General features: G+C 45.5%; 1 protein-coding gene and 1 long non-coding RNA gene across 3 annotated transcripts in view; one reads left to right on the forward strand and one right to left on the reverse strand.

The window, feature by feature from the left end:
* Positions 1–700: 700 nt before the first annotated feature.
* LOC140496272 (uncharacterized) lies at positions 701–11,015 on the reverse strand. The gene is made up of 2 exons (XM_072595819.1): positions 10,909–11,015; positions 701–3,196 (listed from the first exon to the last, which is right to left on the reverse strand). Exons 1-2 carry the CDS (start codon positions 10,997–10,999, stop codon positions 1,116–1,118), a joined length of 2,172 nt encoding a protein of 723 aa, XP_072451920.1. The 5' UTR covers positions 11,000–11,015; the 3' UTR covers positions 701–1,115.
* LOC140496274 (uncharacterized) overlaps positions 9,255–19,483 on the forward strand; it is a 45,017-nt gene continuing 34,788 nt past the window's right edge. For both annotated transcript variants that reach the window (XR_011964228.1, XR_011964229.1), the window contains exon 1: positions 9,255–9,447. This is a non-coding gene — a long non-coding RNA (uncharacterized lncRNA). The remainder of the gene's footprint in view (positions 9,448–19,483) is intronic.

Consider the following 19,483-nt stretch of genomic DNA (forward strand, 5'->3'; position numbering starts at 1 on the left):
TGAGAAAGTGCACAAAATATTCAATTTAATCCTTCCACCATGGAATAATCTCTGTACCAATAGGTATGCAGGTGGTAGAGCTGGTGTTATAGGGAAGGAGTAAAGCTGTTTGATTAGTGAAGACAGTCTTCATGTCTGTATTAAAACAGATGCAATAAATTGCCTTGGTCTTCAGTTTACACAGCTATTTTGAAGTGTTAAATTAGAACTAGAATGGGATAGTTGAGTGTTCAGGGTGACGAGGAACAAAGTGTTAACCCTGTCATTGTTATGACCAGTAAATTCTAGCATGGACCACTGGTAACAGAAAGATGACCTGCATTCCACTAAGGCTTTGCTTCTCTCTCTCTCTCTCTCTCTCCCACCCCCCCCCCCCCCCCCCCCCCCAAAAAAAAACACCAGATCACTGTCAGGATTAATTACCAAATTCAAGATTAGAGAGTTTATCCTTGCCAATTAGAACCCATTTTATTGCAGTAACAAAGAAGGTGCAGGGGAAACTCAGCAGGTTCAAAAGGAGGAGTTTAATATTAGAGACCAGCACAGACTTTGAAAAGCCATACTGGACTCAACATGAATTCTGCTTCAGTGACTGCTGGGCCCACAAAGGCACCAGCATTTTTCAGATCCAGGTCTGCTTTATTAGGAGAAATGGCAAATTTTGCCAATGCAACTTCACAACTTAAAACAGAAAACTGGGTCAAGTATGATACATAATTTATTAAGTTTTCAAAGCACTGAAATTTTAAAACCTTCACATTATCCAATTAGTTACAACTGATCTTGCAAAACAGGTGGAGTTAAAGATTAGTTACCTCAACTATTCAAGTGTGCATCTCAAATCACTGTAGCATTTACATGCCTAAAAAAGTATTCATTTGACAGTTTGCATCCCAAGCACTCTTGGCACAAGGCTGGGTCTTCATTGATCTTTAGTCATCTGTAAGATAAATAGATAGATGATGGAACCAGTCAAATTCATATATACTGCAGGTTAAAAAAAAGTGTCCCCTACTTGCAGCACAGTTAAGCTCAGTCCTTCCTCAAATCAAACCAAGATGCTATTGGTTTGAATAAGATCCAAAATTCCACATCTTCCACTTTCCACAGGTGGTTTATTCAGTAATTAGTTCACTGCTTTGGATTCCCATTTCATGGTCACATCTACTCAGCCCTGAATCCAAGATTTGATCAGGTTCCTCTAGAGATCTATTTCCATCAACTTGCTCAATGGATTTACATTTTGTTGGGTCACTCTTCATATCACAATTCTTGCCTTGAAGATGCTCTTCAGCAGGTTCATTTTGACCATTCACTTCAACTTGGCTTATGGATTTGCTGAAATCTCCCACTTCAGTATCTAAAGGGGTCCCATTAGGAACAGGAGTCTCACCAAGGCAGGTCTTTTCACTCTGGTTTATCACACCATCCACCACTGGCCCATTTTCTGTAGAAACAGCAGCCTCTGTCTTGGTCATATCAGTTGGACCTTGTTCTCCAAGATCTGGAGAACCTCTGGATTCTGTGACAGGAAGCTCTGAAGTCTTACCTACTTCCACAATTTCTGGATCCAAAGACAATTCAGTAGAGTATGAAGTGGACTGTTTCTCAGGAAGCACTTCATTTTGGGGATCTGAATCAGTGGTGTCAAAAACATTTGTAGACTCCTTAGTGGTTAGTTCTGTATCCATTTCTACTTTCTCTTCCTGTGATGCTTCTGCACAGACAGTGAGCTTAATAGCTGGTATTTTCTCAGAACTGCTGTTAAGCAGGTCTACTTCTGCACTGTCTTGGCAGCTCTGTTCTGGAATTGGTTCACTCTTGGTTTCAGACACTTCCTTCTCTACATTTGGGCTAGCCCTGGGAGCACATTCCACTGCTGTGGAATCTGGAGATCTTGCTGGGATCACTTCCTTCCCAGTTACTGGAGTAATCAGCTCTGGAGCACATTCAGCCACCACAGAATCTGGTGATTTTGTGACTATGTGGAGTGTATTCTCTGGTGCATGGTCAGTATCAGAATCCTTTGGATCTACTGGAACTAAATCAGTCACACTTTCTGGTACACTGTTCTCCTTCAAAGTGTCTACAGATAGATTTCCAGAACCTTCCAGCACTTTGTCTTGATCTAACAACTCAGTAGTGAGCCCTTGAGCAGAACCATCTTGCAAATTGTCAGAATTCTCGACTGTTTCTGTTTTTAGATCAGCTACTATTTGGTCAGTGGTGAGAATAGACTCACTCACCAGCTTTTCCTGAACTTCATCCTTACTGCATGGTCCAAGAACATTTTTCTCTAGATCTGCACATTTGGCCATTTCATTCTTCAAAACAACATCAATAGCAGTTTCTTCTGTTATTTCAGACAATTTTGGTGTCTTGTCCTCATGTGGCACATTTTCAACTCCAGGCTCAGGCTTTCTCTCTAGGTCAGAGCTGTCAGCTGGTTCTTTCACAGCAGGTTGTTGGGAAAGACTATCCTGGGTTTTGGTCAACTCTTGCATAGACATCTCAGCAGTTTCTTCAGGAACTTGGCCAGTTTCTACTTTGGCATCTGGGCTCACACTAGAGGGAGATTGTGGACTGTCTTCCATGATTTTTGGTGCAGCATGGTCAGAGTGGAATCTCCCCTCAGTTGGCAGATTTGACACTTCAGTCACACTCCCTTCTGTGTCCAGAATTGGTTCCTCCTGGGCTTCTCCATCTGGGCTGCACACTGCCACCATATCACTTGGCTTCTCTTCACTAGGCACTGGCATATGAACTGCAGCACTGGAGACAATACCCGGCATTGAGCTCTCAACCTCAGCTTTTGTTAGATGCTCCTCCTGGCTCAGTTCTTCTGTTGCTTTTACAGAATTTGTAAAGGTTGCACTCTCTTGTGCCTCTGAAGAATGTACTGCCTCATTATCCTGAGGATCAATGCCTGCTTTGCTTTCAATGGTCACGGTGGTCAGGTCAGTTTGGTTTCCTGCAGTGGTTTCACCAGTTGTTTTGGGGGCCTCATCTGGTTGCTGGTCAGGCAGCTCAGCTTCTGGAGTCTTGAACTGTTCCTTGGAAACATCCCTGCTTTCAGGCTCATCTTGCTTCACCTCAGGCTGGTCAGTGGACGCTGTAGCAGGTTTGCTGTCTTTTGGGTCATTCACATTGTAGCCCCTCTTCTTCCTACTCAGCCTGCCACCCATATTGTCGTTATCTGAGAGTGGAAACATTCAAGATGTCAGGTGAATAAAAATGGACATTGCTTTACACAAGCAGCTCTAGTCATCTTAGACAGTGAAGCACAAGACATCTTATTGGAAATCTCAGATAGTATGTCGACAGGAGTAATTTGCATAATTGCAAGCAATGGTGTACAGTTAGTGGCAAAACAGGCAGAAAGAATTTTAATTGGGAGCATTGCTAAGATCTTACTACATTCCAGCAATTCAGCATCAGGCTGCACAGAGGATGGAAAAGGTATGAAGGGGTACTGAGTTACCAGTGCTATTGTTACACTTGCACCTTAACCATGAAGTTCATACATCTGACTGATTAATTTAGGTTGAGATGTAGTGACTGGCTGGGACAGCATTGATTGCTTCTGGTGGTTAGCTGCCTGTCACCCAGTGATGAAGGAACAGCAATACATTTCCAAGTCAGGATGGAAGTGGCTTGGAAGGGAAGTTTGTGATATTCACATGTGTCTGCTGCCCTTGTCCTTCTAGATGGAACTGGTAGTGGGTTTGATATATCGTCCAGGATGAATTTCTTCACCACTGCTACTAAATGTTGGAGGATGTTTTTAAGATGCAGTGCCAATCATTATGGGCTCCATAGTCCTGGATGATGTCAATTTTAGAATGTTGTTGGAGCTGCACCCATCCAGGCAACTGGGGAGTATTCCATCACACTCCCAATTAGTGCCTTGTAGATGGTGGACAGGCTTTGGGGAAATCAGGTGGTGAGTTACTCACGGACCTTCCAGATTCTGACCTGCTCTAAGCCATACACTAATTGTCTAGTCCCGTTCCATTTTGGTCAGTGTAATGGAAGTGGACTAGCCATGTTAGTATTATTTGTAAAATAAGTTTATTGAACAAGTTTGCCAACACATGAAATTGGTAGTGATCATGCTCAGACTACAGATGTTAAAGATCATTGATTTGTACATGGTCATGCTATACCATTTCCTGCTCAAATTCCAATCATTGCAATTATACCAGACAGAAACCAGTCTCTCCTGTTGTGCCCTAATATAGAGATTGTGGTTCAATACAGTTCCTTTTTGGGCAGATGGACATTGTTAGGATGGTTTGCTGTTGCTTCAGTTCTGATGCAGAATTAGCTGTCCTCACTCATATGCCACTTCATTGTCCCACATTATAAATTTCACAAATGGGAAGTACCTTCTGGCACCACACCAAGTGCCTGAACAGGTGTCAACAAGCCTGACCAGACATGCTCATTTCATTCAAAAGGCATGATGAAATCAAGGAAAGAAAAATAATTTCAGAAAAGACAGCCTATACCAATTAACTTCCCTTTAATTAACCATTGCCACACCCATGGAAATCTAGACAATTAGATTCATGGGGCCATTGACCAGAGATCAAACATTTTGATCTCTAGAACTCTAAAGAGAGGTACCCACAAATAGATAAATAAATTTAATCTAATTAAATCTAGACTAACATGATTTTATTGATTCCAGGAGTAAGATATAGTGGTAATGGGATTAATTGATGGCAAGATTAGATCTTGCTAAAACAGAAGGGATTGATGTAATCTAGATAGCAGACCATTTCCAAAAACATGCAGCTGTAACAAAGTGGCTTTTAGCCATTGATTACTTGGGGCTGCTGTCCCTGGGGAGGATAGCACTTTAATCACAGGAGCTGCTGCTGGCTGAGTTTTTAAACTGCTATTAGGATTAGCTTCCAAAGGGAAACTAACGAAACAGGATGGACTGATGCAAAATCTTAACCCCATCATTTGCAGCACACAAGACATAGCATGTTATAAAATTCAGTTGGGATTGTAATAGAAGAGTAGGTTTTGGGACAGGAATTCTGATGTGACAGAATCAATACATGTTTATTGATTTACAATAGAGTTATTGGCATGTAATCTTTAAGCAGTCTCATTTTAACACTTCACAAGTTGTTTGAGCTGCTAAAGCCTTGCTAAAGAAACTAGCATTTTGACTTTAGCAAACTGACTTGAGAGATATTAGATTAAATAAGTGATTAGCACACTTAGTGGATATTTTCTTCCACAAAAAGAGCAAGCTAGTGGCCATTTGGCCCATTAAACCTGCTGTACCATCTGACAAATGGATCTTTTTGTGGCCTTAACTCCACTTTCCTAATTGTTAATCTGCAACTCAGCTCAAATATGCTCAAAAATGCAGCTTCCACAAAAAATTCTAAACGTTAAAACTTTTGGAACAGAAGATTTACTTTCGTGTTAAGAAAGCCCTTCCCCCATGGTCAATAATCTTTAAGAGAGGAATCTAGAACATAGCAAAAAAAAAAAGGGAGGACTGCAGATGCTGGTCTTCAGTCGAGATTAGAGTGGCACTGGAAAAGCACAGCAGGTCAGACAGCATCCCAGCAGGAAAATAGATGCTTTGAGCAAATAGGAAAGGAGTGGTGTTCCAGCACCACTCTAATCTAGACTACTGATCATGTCAATCACCCAAACTAAATACAGTCCAACCTGCTCAACCTTTCAAGGTAACTCCTTCAGGTCAGCTGTGCCATATGGCTCAATTCCAAACATGGGAAAAAATAGGCAAACTGGTATGCTATTGGAGTTGCAAAGCCAGACTGGTAATTGAATAAACAGTTAAGGGGAATATCATTGTAAGTCTAGATCATGTCTTAACAAGATACTCAGCTTGCAAGCTGCATTTTAAAAGCCAGCTGGTGAGCACAACAGCTGATTCAAGCCCAAGAGAAAGACTTGAAAGTGACCAGTGCTTCAACAGATGATCTGCAATAACTGCAGACTAATCATTGCAAAAAATAAAGTCACCAGGCACAGAATGACCCTGCCAAAGTGGCCTGGCCAACCTTCATTTCACTTGGTGAATTGGTTAAGCATTAGTGAGCCTATAGATCTCAAGTATACTTTTACTACTGCAATTCTACAGCACATTATATTGACTGTCATGTTGAGTTTCTCCTTAAAATATTCAGAAACCTAGTTAAGTTAAAGTGGAGAGAATTTCACATGACTTTGTCTAGCTATACTTATTGGCTACATTAACAGTTTAGTGTAGAGATAGCATTGATAATAATAATGTTTCCTTAAAACTCAAAGGCAAAACTAGATTTTACTCAATGCCCTGTAGAGTTGTAGCAAAATTACTTCTGACTTGTTTTATAAACATGGCTATGCATTTCAATATGAAAGTTTCACTTGATGTGAACAGGCAAGGCAAATTGAGACAACCAAAAATTCTCATTTGTCTGAAGGGATAAGGATTATTCAGCCCTCTAATTCCTGACAGGAAGGCTCACTTCAGCAATCCAGATCCAATGTCCCATGCCGCCATCACCAGGATGATTAAAAGCATACATGTTTCGACCCAAGAGGTCATTATTAATGAGATACAATAAAATCCTGTACACTATCAAAGTAGCCCCTCATATCCAACTAATATCCTGCAAGAGTTAGAAATTAGAGCATTGAAGTACTTTGTAGGCTGACATCTGTTCAGTTGTTCCAAAATGTACAGTTTTTTCAATCTAAAATAACCCTTTGCTCTGCACTTGTGTTGATAATAAGCAGATTAGTGCCACTGTAGGTCTGTTGGCAAGCATAGTGGTCAGCTATTAGTTCAGATTTATATTGATATTACTTCAGTCTTTTCCCAAGCAGTACAAGCACATTTCAGACTTCAGGACCATACTGGGGGAAAGAGTCTGCATCACCACAAATGCCAGTTATGGTTCTAACACTAAGGTTGAGAACAAGAGATCAAGCAGTTACATGGGGACATGTCTAGTTTCTGTATACTCAGGTTGTCACATTGGAGTCAAACAGCTCAAAGTGACCATTAGCTGAGAAGATTGTGTTCTAGAACAGAATTCTGAATTCTAATAGTTTTGATTGAATTTTGATTCACTCATGGCTAGCAATAAAATTTTAAACCTAATGGTCTTTTATTCAAATGGGTATTAACGAGACCAACAATTATTGCCCACCCTTGTTTCGTCAAGTGGCATTTCTTACCTTGAATTGCCAAGTTTGCATTGTGTAGGTACAGTGGTTAAGTAGGTAGCTCACTGAAGAAACAGTGATTAGTTCAAAATCAGGATGATACAATGAGCAGCTTTGAGGAGTTTCCATACATCTGTTGCCCATATCCTTCCAAATGGAAGGTTTGTTTTCAGGTGTCTTGGGAAGAGCTTTGGCAATAGATCAGTGGATGTGGTGGTCATGGGTAAAATAGTGACAAGCAGGCTGTGTCTTGGTTGCTCACTCCAATGGCCTGACCTGCAGTTCACTCAACTAGGAGCAACCTCTGGGAGAAGGGTCAGGTGCTTGAAGACAGGAAAGAGTGGGATGACAGACGATGGTGGATCTGCTGCCAGGTGATGTCAACTAAGATGCAAAAACACCATTTGGTTGTTATCTGCTATCATAATCTGAGCAGGGCAGAGTTGTGCCTAGTGTGGCATGTGCTGGATGCCTGGCAGTTGCCTTTGGCCAATACTGCAATCAGTGAACTGCTGAGTCCATGGAGGACATGGCTTCACCAGATCTAAGTTCTGCAATAGCAAAATTCACCAAGTCTATTCAAATGCATTTTGCCCATTGGAAGGCAACAGATTCCAAAAGGCTAGAACCGAAACAAGGCCAAAAGGCATGTTCATTCCCTCCAAGTTATGCCTGCATACTATTACTTCAGCAGGAAGTAAGAGGCTTCAGGGTATTGGGTATTTAATGTAGTAAAGGGTAGACAAATTTGAAACTTTTCTTAAAACGACTGTCTTGAATATCAAGACCTTCCAATCAAGGTGACCTAGTTCATGGACAAGAGCCAACATGAATGTGTAGTAGCAACTAGGAAGTGGTACATGGCCTTGACTATTGGTGCACAACAAGGAACAATGGCTGCTTGCATTTATTGGCATGCGCGGAGACAAATTGTGGAGTGATGTTGAGTTTAGTCCCTTGGAAAAGAGGAAACTACTATGGTGTGCAAGAGTTCAAACCAAGTTTACAGGATGGCAAGACAGCCTAGGAGAGATTGAGACAACCAAAATCAATAATTCTCTGTAGAGGTAATGTCATCAAAGCTATTCTCTAGGCTCAATGTAGATGGTACCCCTTACTGAAAGTGACTAGAACAGAAGACAATCAAAGACCAGTATTTTAGGAGCAAAGAGGAACTTGTTACTTTAGGTGAGCAGATGGACAGTGAATTCCAGACTAAGGAAACAGCAGAAGTTCAGTCACAACAGACAAAATATCAAGGGATATGAAGGTAGCCCAAGGAAGTTTAAATACAAGATCAGCCTAAAATAGCTCAGGGGCAGAAATAGGCTCAGTGGACCAAACCACCTACTCTTCAATGCTCAAAATACATTACTACTACCACCACCAAGATTTGATAGAGGAATTCACAAATGCTCCCTCCAAACCCATAATCATTACCATCTAGAAGGTAGCCAGATATGCGGGAACATCCTGGAAGCTCTCCAAGCCACACCCCAATATCATTGTTCCTTCAGTCACTGGGACAAATCTACCTCAGGGGGGCATTGTGGGATTCCTAGCACATGGGCTACAGCAGTTCAAGGAGGCAGCTCACCCCCCACCTTCTCAAGGGGCAACTAGGGACAGGCAATAAATGCTGGGCCCAGCCAACACCCACATCCCAGAAGTGAAAACAGACTATTCAGACAGATGCTATACATAAACATCCTCCTATTCCTTTTAAAGAGGAATAATTCCAGATTTATGTTTTAGTGCAAGAAGCACCTCCCATGAAGATTAGACCTGGGGAGTTTTACATTATTTATCCTTTTAAAATCAGCCACCCCTCCTCCTAAAAACACTTCACTCTTTCCTGATCGTTCCCATTTACAAACACTATTGAAATCTATTTTAAAAAGGCTTCAGGCCATTAAAACCTGAATCTGGGACAAAGACCAATGGTAGTGATTGAATTAAACGAATCGAGTCAGCCATTCAGTGCATTTGCAAATTCATTGTCAAAACGTGTCTAGCCTCATCCATCACCAATTTGTCTCGGGGGGGGTCTGATCTAGACCAGGGCTCACTGCTGTCCTCCCGTTCCGAAAGAGCCGAGGTTTACACGTTCCTGGTCAGCTGTTACTCCAGCCTCTCCCGCCGGTTAACACTCTTCAAATCCAGTGTGGAACCTAGAGTCCTGCCCAGACAGTTCACATTCACCAACACTCAGCTTTTTCACTCCAATCGGAAAATCAGGTAAAGACACAGATTTAATGCGTTATATTCAAACTCGGGACTCCAAAAAAACTCAGTAAATCTTTAAAGGACTTAGTGTTTCTACACGGACAAAGACTCCAACTGAAGCTGGATGTTGGGGGGGGGGGGGGGGGATTTTTCAGACTGCTCCCTCTTCCCCACCCCCCTCCCCCAGAGCCCCAGCTGGAATGAAATGAGGAGGAGAGTCTGACCGACAGCAAGGAGCTGGGGAAAATACCCCTGACCCCCCCTCCCTGAACAGTCAGCCCGGGGGGGGGGGGGGGTGGTGAGGGGATGGAAAGCCTTCCCAAAGCGGGGACGCTATAAACACCCCCCCCCCTCCCCCCACAAAACCCAGGCTGGAACCGAGTGACCCCGGGGGAAGGGGGCATTCAGCCGCCACACCCTGCCCCCTAACCCGGGGAGGAAAGGGAGGGGGAGAAGGGAGGAGAGGAGAGAAAGAGACAGACCTCTCTCTGGAAAGCCATTCCAGAGTGTTCGAGGAGACTTCCACTTTTTATAAAATTCACCCCCCCCTCCCCAAGAACAGAAGGAGGGGGCTATCCCAGCTCCCCCCGCCCCGGGGCAGGGGGATTGGAGAACAGATTCCGTTTCTAGTCACATTGGTTCTGGGGGGGGGGGGGTGATGGATTTTACCCCCTCCCTCCCAGTTTTATGAGGGGGGGGTAAGGGGGAAGGAAGAGATGAGATTTCCAGGCCGTTCCCCAGTTGAGGGTGAATCAGCTACTATCCCGGATCCCCCCCCACCCCGGGAGGGGCGCTGGGTGGTATCTGTTACCCCCCCCGCCCCAATTAAACACCGAGCGACAGTAAAACAACTGACTTCACACGGGGTGGGGGGGCACCCCAACATCTCCCCTCCCCGGGGGGGGGGGGGGGGGTGACTCCGATTCACTCAGACCCGAAGCACCCCCCCCCCCCCGCCTCACTTGGTGGGGGGGGGGGGGGGGGGGAAGGAAAAAAGGAGAAACATGCCCGGAATCCACTGGATCACCCGGGGACAGGGAGTTACACCCGGGGACCCCCCCCCCCCCCCAGGGGACCCCCCCCCCCAGGGGACCCCCCCCTTTCCCCGGGGACCCCCCCCCCTTTCCCCGGGACAGGGTGGGGGTCGCGAAAGCGGACAGAGAGCGAGAAGCTGCTGCTAAACGGGACAGACAGGGGGCAGTTTCCAGCCCCCACCCCACGGGCGGAGGGAGAACAAAGAAAACCCAACCCCGGCCACTTTCAGGGAAATTCCTGCAGCCTTCCCCCCCCCCAAAAAAACCCTAGAAACGCCCCGCTGACTGTTCCAAACCGGAGCAGGGGGTAAGCCCCCAAAACCTCAGCAACACCGGACTCAAACCCAACTCCCACCCCACCCCCGGGCGAGGAAGGATAGAAAGCGAGTGTGTGGTTCTGTGCCGCCTCCCCTAGTCGAAGTGCCGCGCAGGTACCTACCAGCGTTGGGCTCCGGAGCCCGGCAGCAGCACAGAGAGCTCCTCCAGACAGACCAGCCGCTTGCCAGCGAGTGAGCTCCGGGGCGGGACATGAGCGAGGCGCCTCCCCACTCCCAGCCCAGCCCCTTATTTATTCCCGTGGCCCCTCCCGAGTCCTGATCACTCCCTCATTGTCTCCCCCCGCAACTCAGCCCCAACCCCAACCCCAGCCCCGGGACTGCTCCGGACTCAAACCTTCCTGCACCGTGTTGGAGCAGACACATTCCCCCCAGCGCGTCGGGTTTCTCTGGGGTCTTTGCCAACACTAATGGGGAACAGGGGCGAGGCCATTCAGCCCGTCTAGCTCTTCAATACGATCGTGGCTGATCCAGCACTTAGAAGCGTTTCAGCCCGTAACCCTATAGCCCACAGATATCTGAGTTATACCCAGCACATTTTTGTGGCGAGGAGAAAGGGAGGACTGCAGATGCTGGAGATCAAATCCCACAATGTGGTGCTGGAAAAGGGGCTGATGAAGGGCTTATGTCCGAAACATCGACTCTCCTGCTCCTCCAATGCTGCCTGACCTGCTGTGCTTTTCCAGCACCACACTCTGGACACATATTTGTGGCTGTTGGACATCACTCATCTCAGCTCCAGTCTTTTTATTCCCTCATGGGACATGTGGATCACTGCCTGGGCGCAGCATTTATTACCCGTCCCTAGTTGCCTATTGGAAAGATGGGGGTGAGCTGCCATCTTGAACATCTGCAGTCCATGTGCTGTAGGGAGACCCACAATGCCCCTTAGGGAGGGAGTTCCAGGATTTTGACCCAGTGACAGTGAAGGAACGGTGATATATTTCCAAGTCAGGGTGGTGAGTGGCTTGGAGGGGAACTTGCAGGGAGTGGTGTTCCCATGTATCTGCTGCCCCTGTCCTTCCAAATGGAAGTGGTCATCTTCCTGATGAAGAGCTTAAGCCCAAAATGCCAACTGTCCTGCTCGGATGTTGCCTGACCTGCTGTGCTTTTTCCAACTCTGCAGTGCTCACTTTCTCACACGTCCTCAGGGTAGTGCATACACTCACACACCTTCAGCTGCTTCACCATAAGGTCAGAAGTGGGGATGTTCACAGTTGATTGTACAATGTCCAGCACCATATACAACTCCTGAGATACTGACGTAGTCTCTGTCCAAATGCTGCAAGATCTGAACAATATCCAGGCTTGGGCTGACAAGAGGCAAGGAACATTCATGCCGCACAAATACCAGGCAATGACCATCTCCAATAAGAGACAATCTAACCACCACCCCTTGACTTTGAAGAGTGTTACCATCAATTAATAATCCACTAACAACATCCAGTGGGTTGCCTTTGAACAGAAACTCAACTGGACTTCCCAACTAAACACATTGGCTACAAGAGCAGGTCCGACGCTAGGAATACTGTGGCAAGTAACTCACCTCCTGACACCCCAAAGTCTGTCCATCACTCACAAGACACAAGTCAGGAGTGTGATGGAGTACTCCACATTTGCCTGGATTAGTGCAGCACTAACAACACTGTAGCATCTTGACACCATCCAGGACAAAACAGCCCATGTCTACAAACATCCACTCCCTCTAACACCGACGCTCAGTAGCAGCAGTCTGTACTACCTACAAGATACACTGCAGAAATTCACCAAAGATCTTCAGACAGCAACTTCCAAACCCATGACCACTTCCATCTAGAAGGACAAAGGCAGCAGATGGGAACACCACTCCCTGCAGGTTCCCCTCCAAGCCACTCACCATCCTGACTTGGAAATATATTGCCGATCCTTCAGTGTCACTGGAACAAAATCCTGGTAGCTTCTCCATAAGGACAGCACGTGGACTGCAGCGGTTCAAGAAGGCAGCTCACCCCCACCTTCTCAAAGGGCAACTAGGGACGGGCAATAAATGCTGACCAGCCAGTGATGCTCACATCCCATGAGTGAATTTAAAAAGGTTAGGCTCTCCCTTTAACAGAGTTAAAGACGGAGATTCCGCAGCTGTGCAGGCTAGAGAATTCCAAAGATTCACCCACATCTGAGTACATTTCACCTCATCTCAGACCTAAATGGCATTCATCTTATTTTAAAGTGTGTCCCCGGTTCTAGACTCTCCAACCTGGGAATACATTTTATCTGCATACACCCTGTCAATCCCTTTCAGACTTTTGCAAGTTTTAGTGAGATCACCTCTCATTCCTATCCCCAACCACGCTCCCCAGTGAACGACTGTCTGTTCGTTGGTCATTGAATTTCATTGCTCGTTGTGGGATCTTGCTGTGCATACATTGGTTTCTCAGTTTCCCACAGTGATTGCAACTGGAGAAATGTTTCCAATGAAGGACTTCAAGATAGCTTCATGTTGCAAATTACTTTTACAAAGCGGCTTGATGGGGTCAAGAGTAAAAGGGCGGTGGAAGCAGCTTCACCAGCACATTTCAAAAATAATTCTATCGGAAAGATGTTGTGAAACTTGAAAGGATTCAGAAAAGATTTACAAGGATGTTGCCAGGGTTGGAGGATTTGAGTATAGGGAGAGGCTGGGGCTGTTTTCCCTGGAGCATCGGAGGCTGAGGGGTGACATTATGGAGGTTTATAAAATCATTAGGGACATTGATAGAGTGAATAGTCAAGGTCTTTTCCCCAGGGTGGGGGCGCTCAACACTAGAGGGCATATGATTATAGTGAGAGGGCAAAGATTTAAAAAAGACCTGAAGGGTAACTTTTTCATGCAGAGGGTGGTGCGTGTATGGAATGAGCTGCCAGAAGAAGTGGTGGAAGCTGGTACAATTGCAACATTTAAAAGGCATCTAGGTGGGTATAGGAATAGGGATGGTTTAGAGAGATATGGGCCAAATGGCACTCTGCAATTGGGACTAGCTCAACTTAGAATATCTGGTCAGCGTGGATGAGTTAGACCAAAGGGCCTGTTTCCATGCTGTATGATTCTGACTCTATAAGTGGATAAGTAAGTGAGAAAAGGATACGGTGCAGGACGACGATCAAGAGCAAGAGAACTTGGTCAATTGGATTGCCATCAATGGTGCAGACACAATGGACTGAATAGCCTCTCAGTGGAGATAAATGTTTACAATGAATTGTTCAATCCTCCTCAATGCTGTGGTAAATATTTATCCCTCAGCTGACAATACTGAAGGTAGTCATGTTGAGAAGGTGCTGGTGTTGGACTGGGGTGGGCAACGTTAAAAATCACACAACACCAGGTTATAGTCCAACAGGTTTATTTGGAAGCACTAGCTTTTATAGTGCTGCTCCTTCATCAGGTGGTTATGGAGGTTAAGATCATGAGACACAGAATTTGTAGCAAAACATTATGGTGTCATGCAACTGAAATGATATATTGAACAAACCTGGATTGTTAAGTCTTTCATCTTTTAGAGAGGGTTGCAGGTTTCAGGTCGTTAATATGTAAGTCCCAGTAGTGCTTCTTTTAAGTCACCTTCTCGGGATAAGTTAAGGTTTTATAACAAAAGGTGACATCTCAGCTCAGACAATGCATTAAATGTCAGAGTCTGTCTGTGTCCCAATCGTGAGTCAGACTGGTTCTATTTCCAAAGTGGAATTTAGAAAATATTACATGGATTGACAGTCTGCGTTGACTGCCTGAAGATTGTGCATTTTTAGAGTAAAAAAGTGCGTCCAAATATATATTGGACTCTAACCTGGTGTTGTGTGATTTTTTAAATTTGACAACATTGAAGAAGGTGATTGTAAGGCCATTCTCTCACTCCTGTTTGTGGGAGTTTGCTGAGTCCAAAAAGGCTGTTCAGTTTCCCAAATTTAAACAATGACTATGATGCAAAACTACTTTCCTGTTTGTGCATTGATCTGGGACCCACTGAGGTATAAAAGCTCAGCAGAAATGTGGAACTGTGAACCTTCATTGTATGGGACTGGGGATTTCTGAAAACAGAGACATGTTGTTGAAGATTTCAGTCCTGCTCTCATCAGGACAATGGCAAGAATACCAAATTATAACAAATTACTACAGGAGAAATAGATGCTGATCGATTGGAAAATTTGATGCTGGGCAAGGTGTGGCATGGAGAAACCAATGAGGATCTATGGGCTGGTCCATTGCTGCTGCGTATCTCACAAAAAGCACAAGGAACAGATCCTTTTCTTTGCAGGGAATATGTGCTTGCAGGTGACATTATGTTGCTTCTAGAACGTTAGCCACACAACCAAGTTTAATTGCTTGATATTAAATTGGTTGTTACTGTAGCTATGAGCACACTCGGGACTGATCAGCAGCTGATGTCCAAACATTGAACAAGTAGATGTTTCGTTTTGGGTTACAACATTTGATAATCATAGAATCCCTACAATGTGGAAATAGGCCAATAGTCCCAAACAGTCCACACCGACCCTACAAAGAGTAACCCACCCAGACCCATTCCCCTACCCTATTATTCTATATTTACCCCGACTAATCCACCTAAACTACACATTCCTGAACACCGTGGGCAATTTAGCATGACCAATCCACCTAACTTGCACATCTTTGGATTGTGGGAGGAAATCGGAGTACTCGGAGGAAACCCATGCAGACACGGGGAGAACGTGCAAACTCCATACAGTTGCCCGAGGCTGGAATCGAACCCAGGTTCCTGGCGCTGAGCCCCCATGCCACCCATTTAAAAGGCATCTGGATGGGTATATAAATGGAAAGGGTGTAGAGGGACATGGGCCAAATGCTGGCAAATGGGACTACATTAATTTAGGATCTGGTCAGCATGAATAAGTTGGACCAAAGGGTCTGTTTTCATGTTGTACAGCTCCATAACTCGAACTGAAATTACAGGCTGTTTGATTTGATCAGCCAACTGCACACGTGTATAGGTTACATACCTGGCACAGAAATAGACACAGCATGTTACTCAGTTGTGTGGCAAACAGAACTTCTTTTCAGACTGACAGTAACCTCCTCCTGGTGAAGAATGCCACTTGCATAGCCACTGCTCTGCAGCAGTGAGAAGCAGCTTGTTTAATCTACAGTTTGGATTTTTGAGAGACTTTGTCCTTCCCAGTTGCAGGTAGACTGGGCATTAATCATGTCCCAAAGTGCTGAGGTTTGAATCTCAGTGCAGCAAACCTATAGCAGACAGGAGTAGAGAACTCATGAAGATCTCTCAGCAAGAAAGTTGAGAAAAGGATTTATTGCAGATATAGAGTGCACCAAAGGAATATGCTCAAGCCTTGTGCATTTTGTGAGATACCCAGAGCTTCCTGGGTAATTCCCTGTTGCTTCCTCTGTGGCCAATCAGAGTTGACTTGACAACTGAACAACATCCTTTTCTTCTGGACTATATCGTTGTGATTGAAATTGGGCATTCTTGCATTTGTCCTGATGAATATGAATAAACATTTTTGGTGACATGGCTCACCTTTCGGATGGATTCAAGAGCAGAAGCTAAAGAAGAGGGTATTCTTCCCTCTCATTGAAACTAAATGACCCAATATTTGTCAGACATTCAGTGCTGAGGGAGTGCCGTATTGTTGGAGGGTCAATGCTGATGCTGCACCGCACTGTCTGAGGGTCAGTACTGAAGGAGTGCCACACTATCAGAGGGTCAGTGCTGAGGGCGTGCCACACTCTTGGAGGGTCAGGGCTGAGGGAGTGCTGCACTCTCGGAGGGTCAGGGCTGAGGGAGTGCTATACTGATGGAGGATCAGTACTGAGGGAGTGCTGCACTGTTGAAGGGTCAGTGCTGAGGGAGTGCTGCACCAGCACAGGGTCACTTCTGAGTGTGCACATCACTGTCGGAGGGTCTGTTCTGAGGGTGGTGTCAGACTTGGCATTTTGAGGTGAATTATTAAACAGAGGCCTGATTTACCCTCTCAGGTTGTTGTGAAAGCTCCCACAGCTACGACTGCAATTAAGAACTGGGGAATTCCCTTTAGTGCCCTAACCACTATCTACATCTCCACCCAAAACATGCTCCCCACCACCTTCTCAGGGGCAGTTAGGGACAGGCAATCAATGGTGACCCAGTCAGTGACATCCACATGCCATGAGTGAATTAAATAAAACTGTCACCTTCCTATGAATCACAAAGCTGCCTGTGGGATCTTGTTGTGCATGATTTGGCTACACAAGATGGTGTATTTCAGAATGTCTTCCACTGCCTGTGAAGTGCATGGGGAACATGTAAAGGTGCTACTGAAATTTTCTTTCTCCTATTGAGTGTGATAATTTTGAGTGTGGGCCTGTCTCTACCAGATAGATTAACTGTACAAACAAGTGGTAAAAGGAGAACTGAGCTGATAATGTAATGGACTGCCAGGTAACATTCTGCCCTTGTTGTCGTGTCAGGTTTCTGTGCTCTATAGGAGTCACCTTCTGGAGGGGTGTGAATAGATTTATTTTTAAAAGTCTGTAAAGGTTCTCACTGTGTTTTGATGTTCTAATGACATTCCCTCCTGTCTGGACAGCACAGGTACCTAACAACTCTACTTTTGTTTGTGTGTCTTTTATTCCTTAGTTCCCCCATTTTTCCAGGAAATCCGAACTGTTTTTTAAGGGGAACATTTAATGGCGGCCTCTCACCGTCTAATTATCACCTAAATTCTACGTGTGAAAGCAAGTCGTGCATTTACATAGCACCTTTCATGACCTCAGAATGCCTTAATGTTTTACAGCCGATGAAAGTGATTTTTGAGCACAGTGTCTGAGTTAATGTAGGATACACGGCAGCCAATGTGTGCACAGCAAGATCCCACACATACAGGCAAGGCTTAGTGGCTGGGTAATCTGTATTTTCTGATGGTGATTGGAAGACTCATGTTGGCAAGGCCACTGGTGAGAAGCCTTCCCCCAAACATGAGCCTTGGCATCATCTGAAAGATGGTACGTCCGACAGTGCAGCACTCTCTCAGTACCTCACTGGTGTAAGCCCAAATTCCACAATCTCTCAACCTTCTCAACTCCATCAGTTTCCTATCAGCTAAACAATGTTAATGCAATTAACTATTAAGGCAAGCTTTAAGCATTTTTTGATCCAGTCACAAGAACTGATAAGCAAGCTTGGTAAATGTTTGCAAAAAACCAGTTCATTGTGAATGAGATTATGCAATCCATATCTCCTCCTCTCCATATTCCGCTGTTATTCCCAACTGCCTCTGTTCCTGAAACCTGAGGACAGATCAGGCCGGAGACACCCAATACTTCCACACCTTCCCCTGTTGCCCCATCACCAATCACTCTTTCCTCACTCACACCCTTGAACCCATTATTCCTCTGTGTCCAGAAACAGAAGTTCTGGAGAAGCTCCGCAGGTCTGGCAGCATCTGTGGAGAGAACGTGGTTTTTCAACATAGTTAATGTAGGATACACAGCAGCCAATTTGTGCACAGCAAGATCCCACACAAACAGCCACGGTGCAGTGGCCAGGAGTTCTGAGGAAGGGTCACTGGGCCTGAAACATTAACTCTGATTTTTCTCCACAAATGCTGCTAGATTTGCTGGTTTTTTTTCCAGCAATTTCTGTTTTTGTTTCTGGTTTCCAGCGTCTGCAGTTCTTTTTTTTTGTTCCTTTGTGCTCAACGCACACCTTTCCCTCAACTTCCATGTCTGAGTCTCTCCACTCGCCTGGAGAGTTACAGCTGGGTCCCCCAGGAAACTCCCCTTGCCCCCACTCCCATTTCTTACGGTTGTGACCTCTCTAAACACACATTGTTAGTTTCCACATGGATATTGATATTGTTCCTTGCCACCACCTCTCTCAACTTTAAAAAATTTTACTTGTGGGACACGGGTGTCTCAGGCTGGTTTAGCATTTATTGCCCATCCCTAGTTGCCCCCTTGAGAAGGTGGGGGTGAGCTGCCTTCTTGAACTGCAACAGTCCTTGTGCTGTAGGTAGACCCACAACGCCCTTAGGGAGGGATGCCAGGATTTTGATCCAGCAATACTGAAGGAACAGCGATACATTTTCAAGGAGAAAGTGAGGACTGCAGATGCTAGAGATCAGAGTCAAGAGTGTGGTGCTGGAAAAGCACAGCAGGTCAGGCAATTTCCCGAAAATTCCGAAAATTCCATTCCCTCCACAACTCCCTCATCAGGTCCATGCGCCCCACGCCCCCCACCAGCCCACAACCCACTCTTGATACCTTGCCCTGCCACCGCAGGGAGTGTAAAACCTGCACCCACACCACTCCCCTCACCTCTGTCCAAGGCTCCAAGGGATCCTTCCACATCTGACAGAAATTTACTTGTACCTCCACCAATGTCATTTACTGTATCCATTGCACCCAGTGTGGTCTCCTCTACATCGGGGAGACAGGACGCCTTCTTGCGGATCGTTTCAGAGAATATCTCTGGGACACCCGCACCCACCAACCCCCCTCCCCCCCCCCCCCCCCCCCGCCCTGTGGCTGAACTCTTCAACTCCCCCTCCCACTCCGTCAAGGACATGCAGGTCCTGGGCCTCCTCCACCACCAAACCGTTACCACTCAACGCCTGGAGGAGGAACGCCTCATATTCTGCCTTGGGACCCTGCAAACACACAGAATAAATGTGAATTTCAGCAGCTTCCTCATT

Source organism: Chiloscyllium punctatum, chromosome 26 (genome assembly GCF_047496795.1).
Source record: "Chiloscyllium punctatum isolate Juve2018m chromosome 26, sChiPun1.3, whole genome shotgun sequence".
Lineage (NCBI taxonomy): Eukaryota > Metazoa > Chordata > Chondrichthyes > Orectolobiformes > Hemiscylliidae > Chiloscyllium > Chiloscyllium punctatum.

What these genes read in the sequence shown, in the direction of transcription:
- LOC140496272 (XM_072595819.1), bottom strand. Translation starts at nt 10,999, where the DNA reads ATGTCCCGCCCCGGAGCTCACTCGCTGGCAAGCGGCTGGTCTGTCTGG. An exon ending in GGCTCCGGAGCCCAACGCTG is followed by an intron (nt 3,197 to 10,908) that starts GTAGGTACCTGC and finishes TTCCACTCTCAG; the next exon opens with ATAACGACAATATGGGTGGC.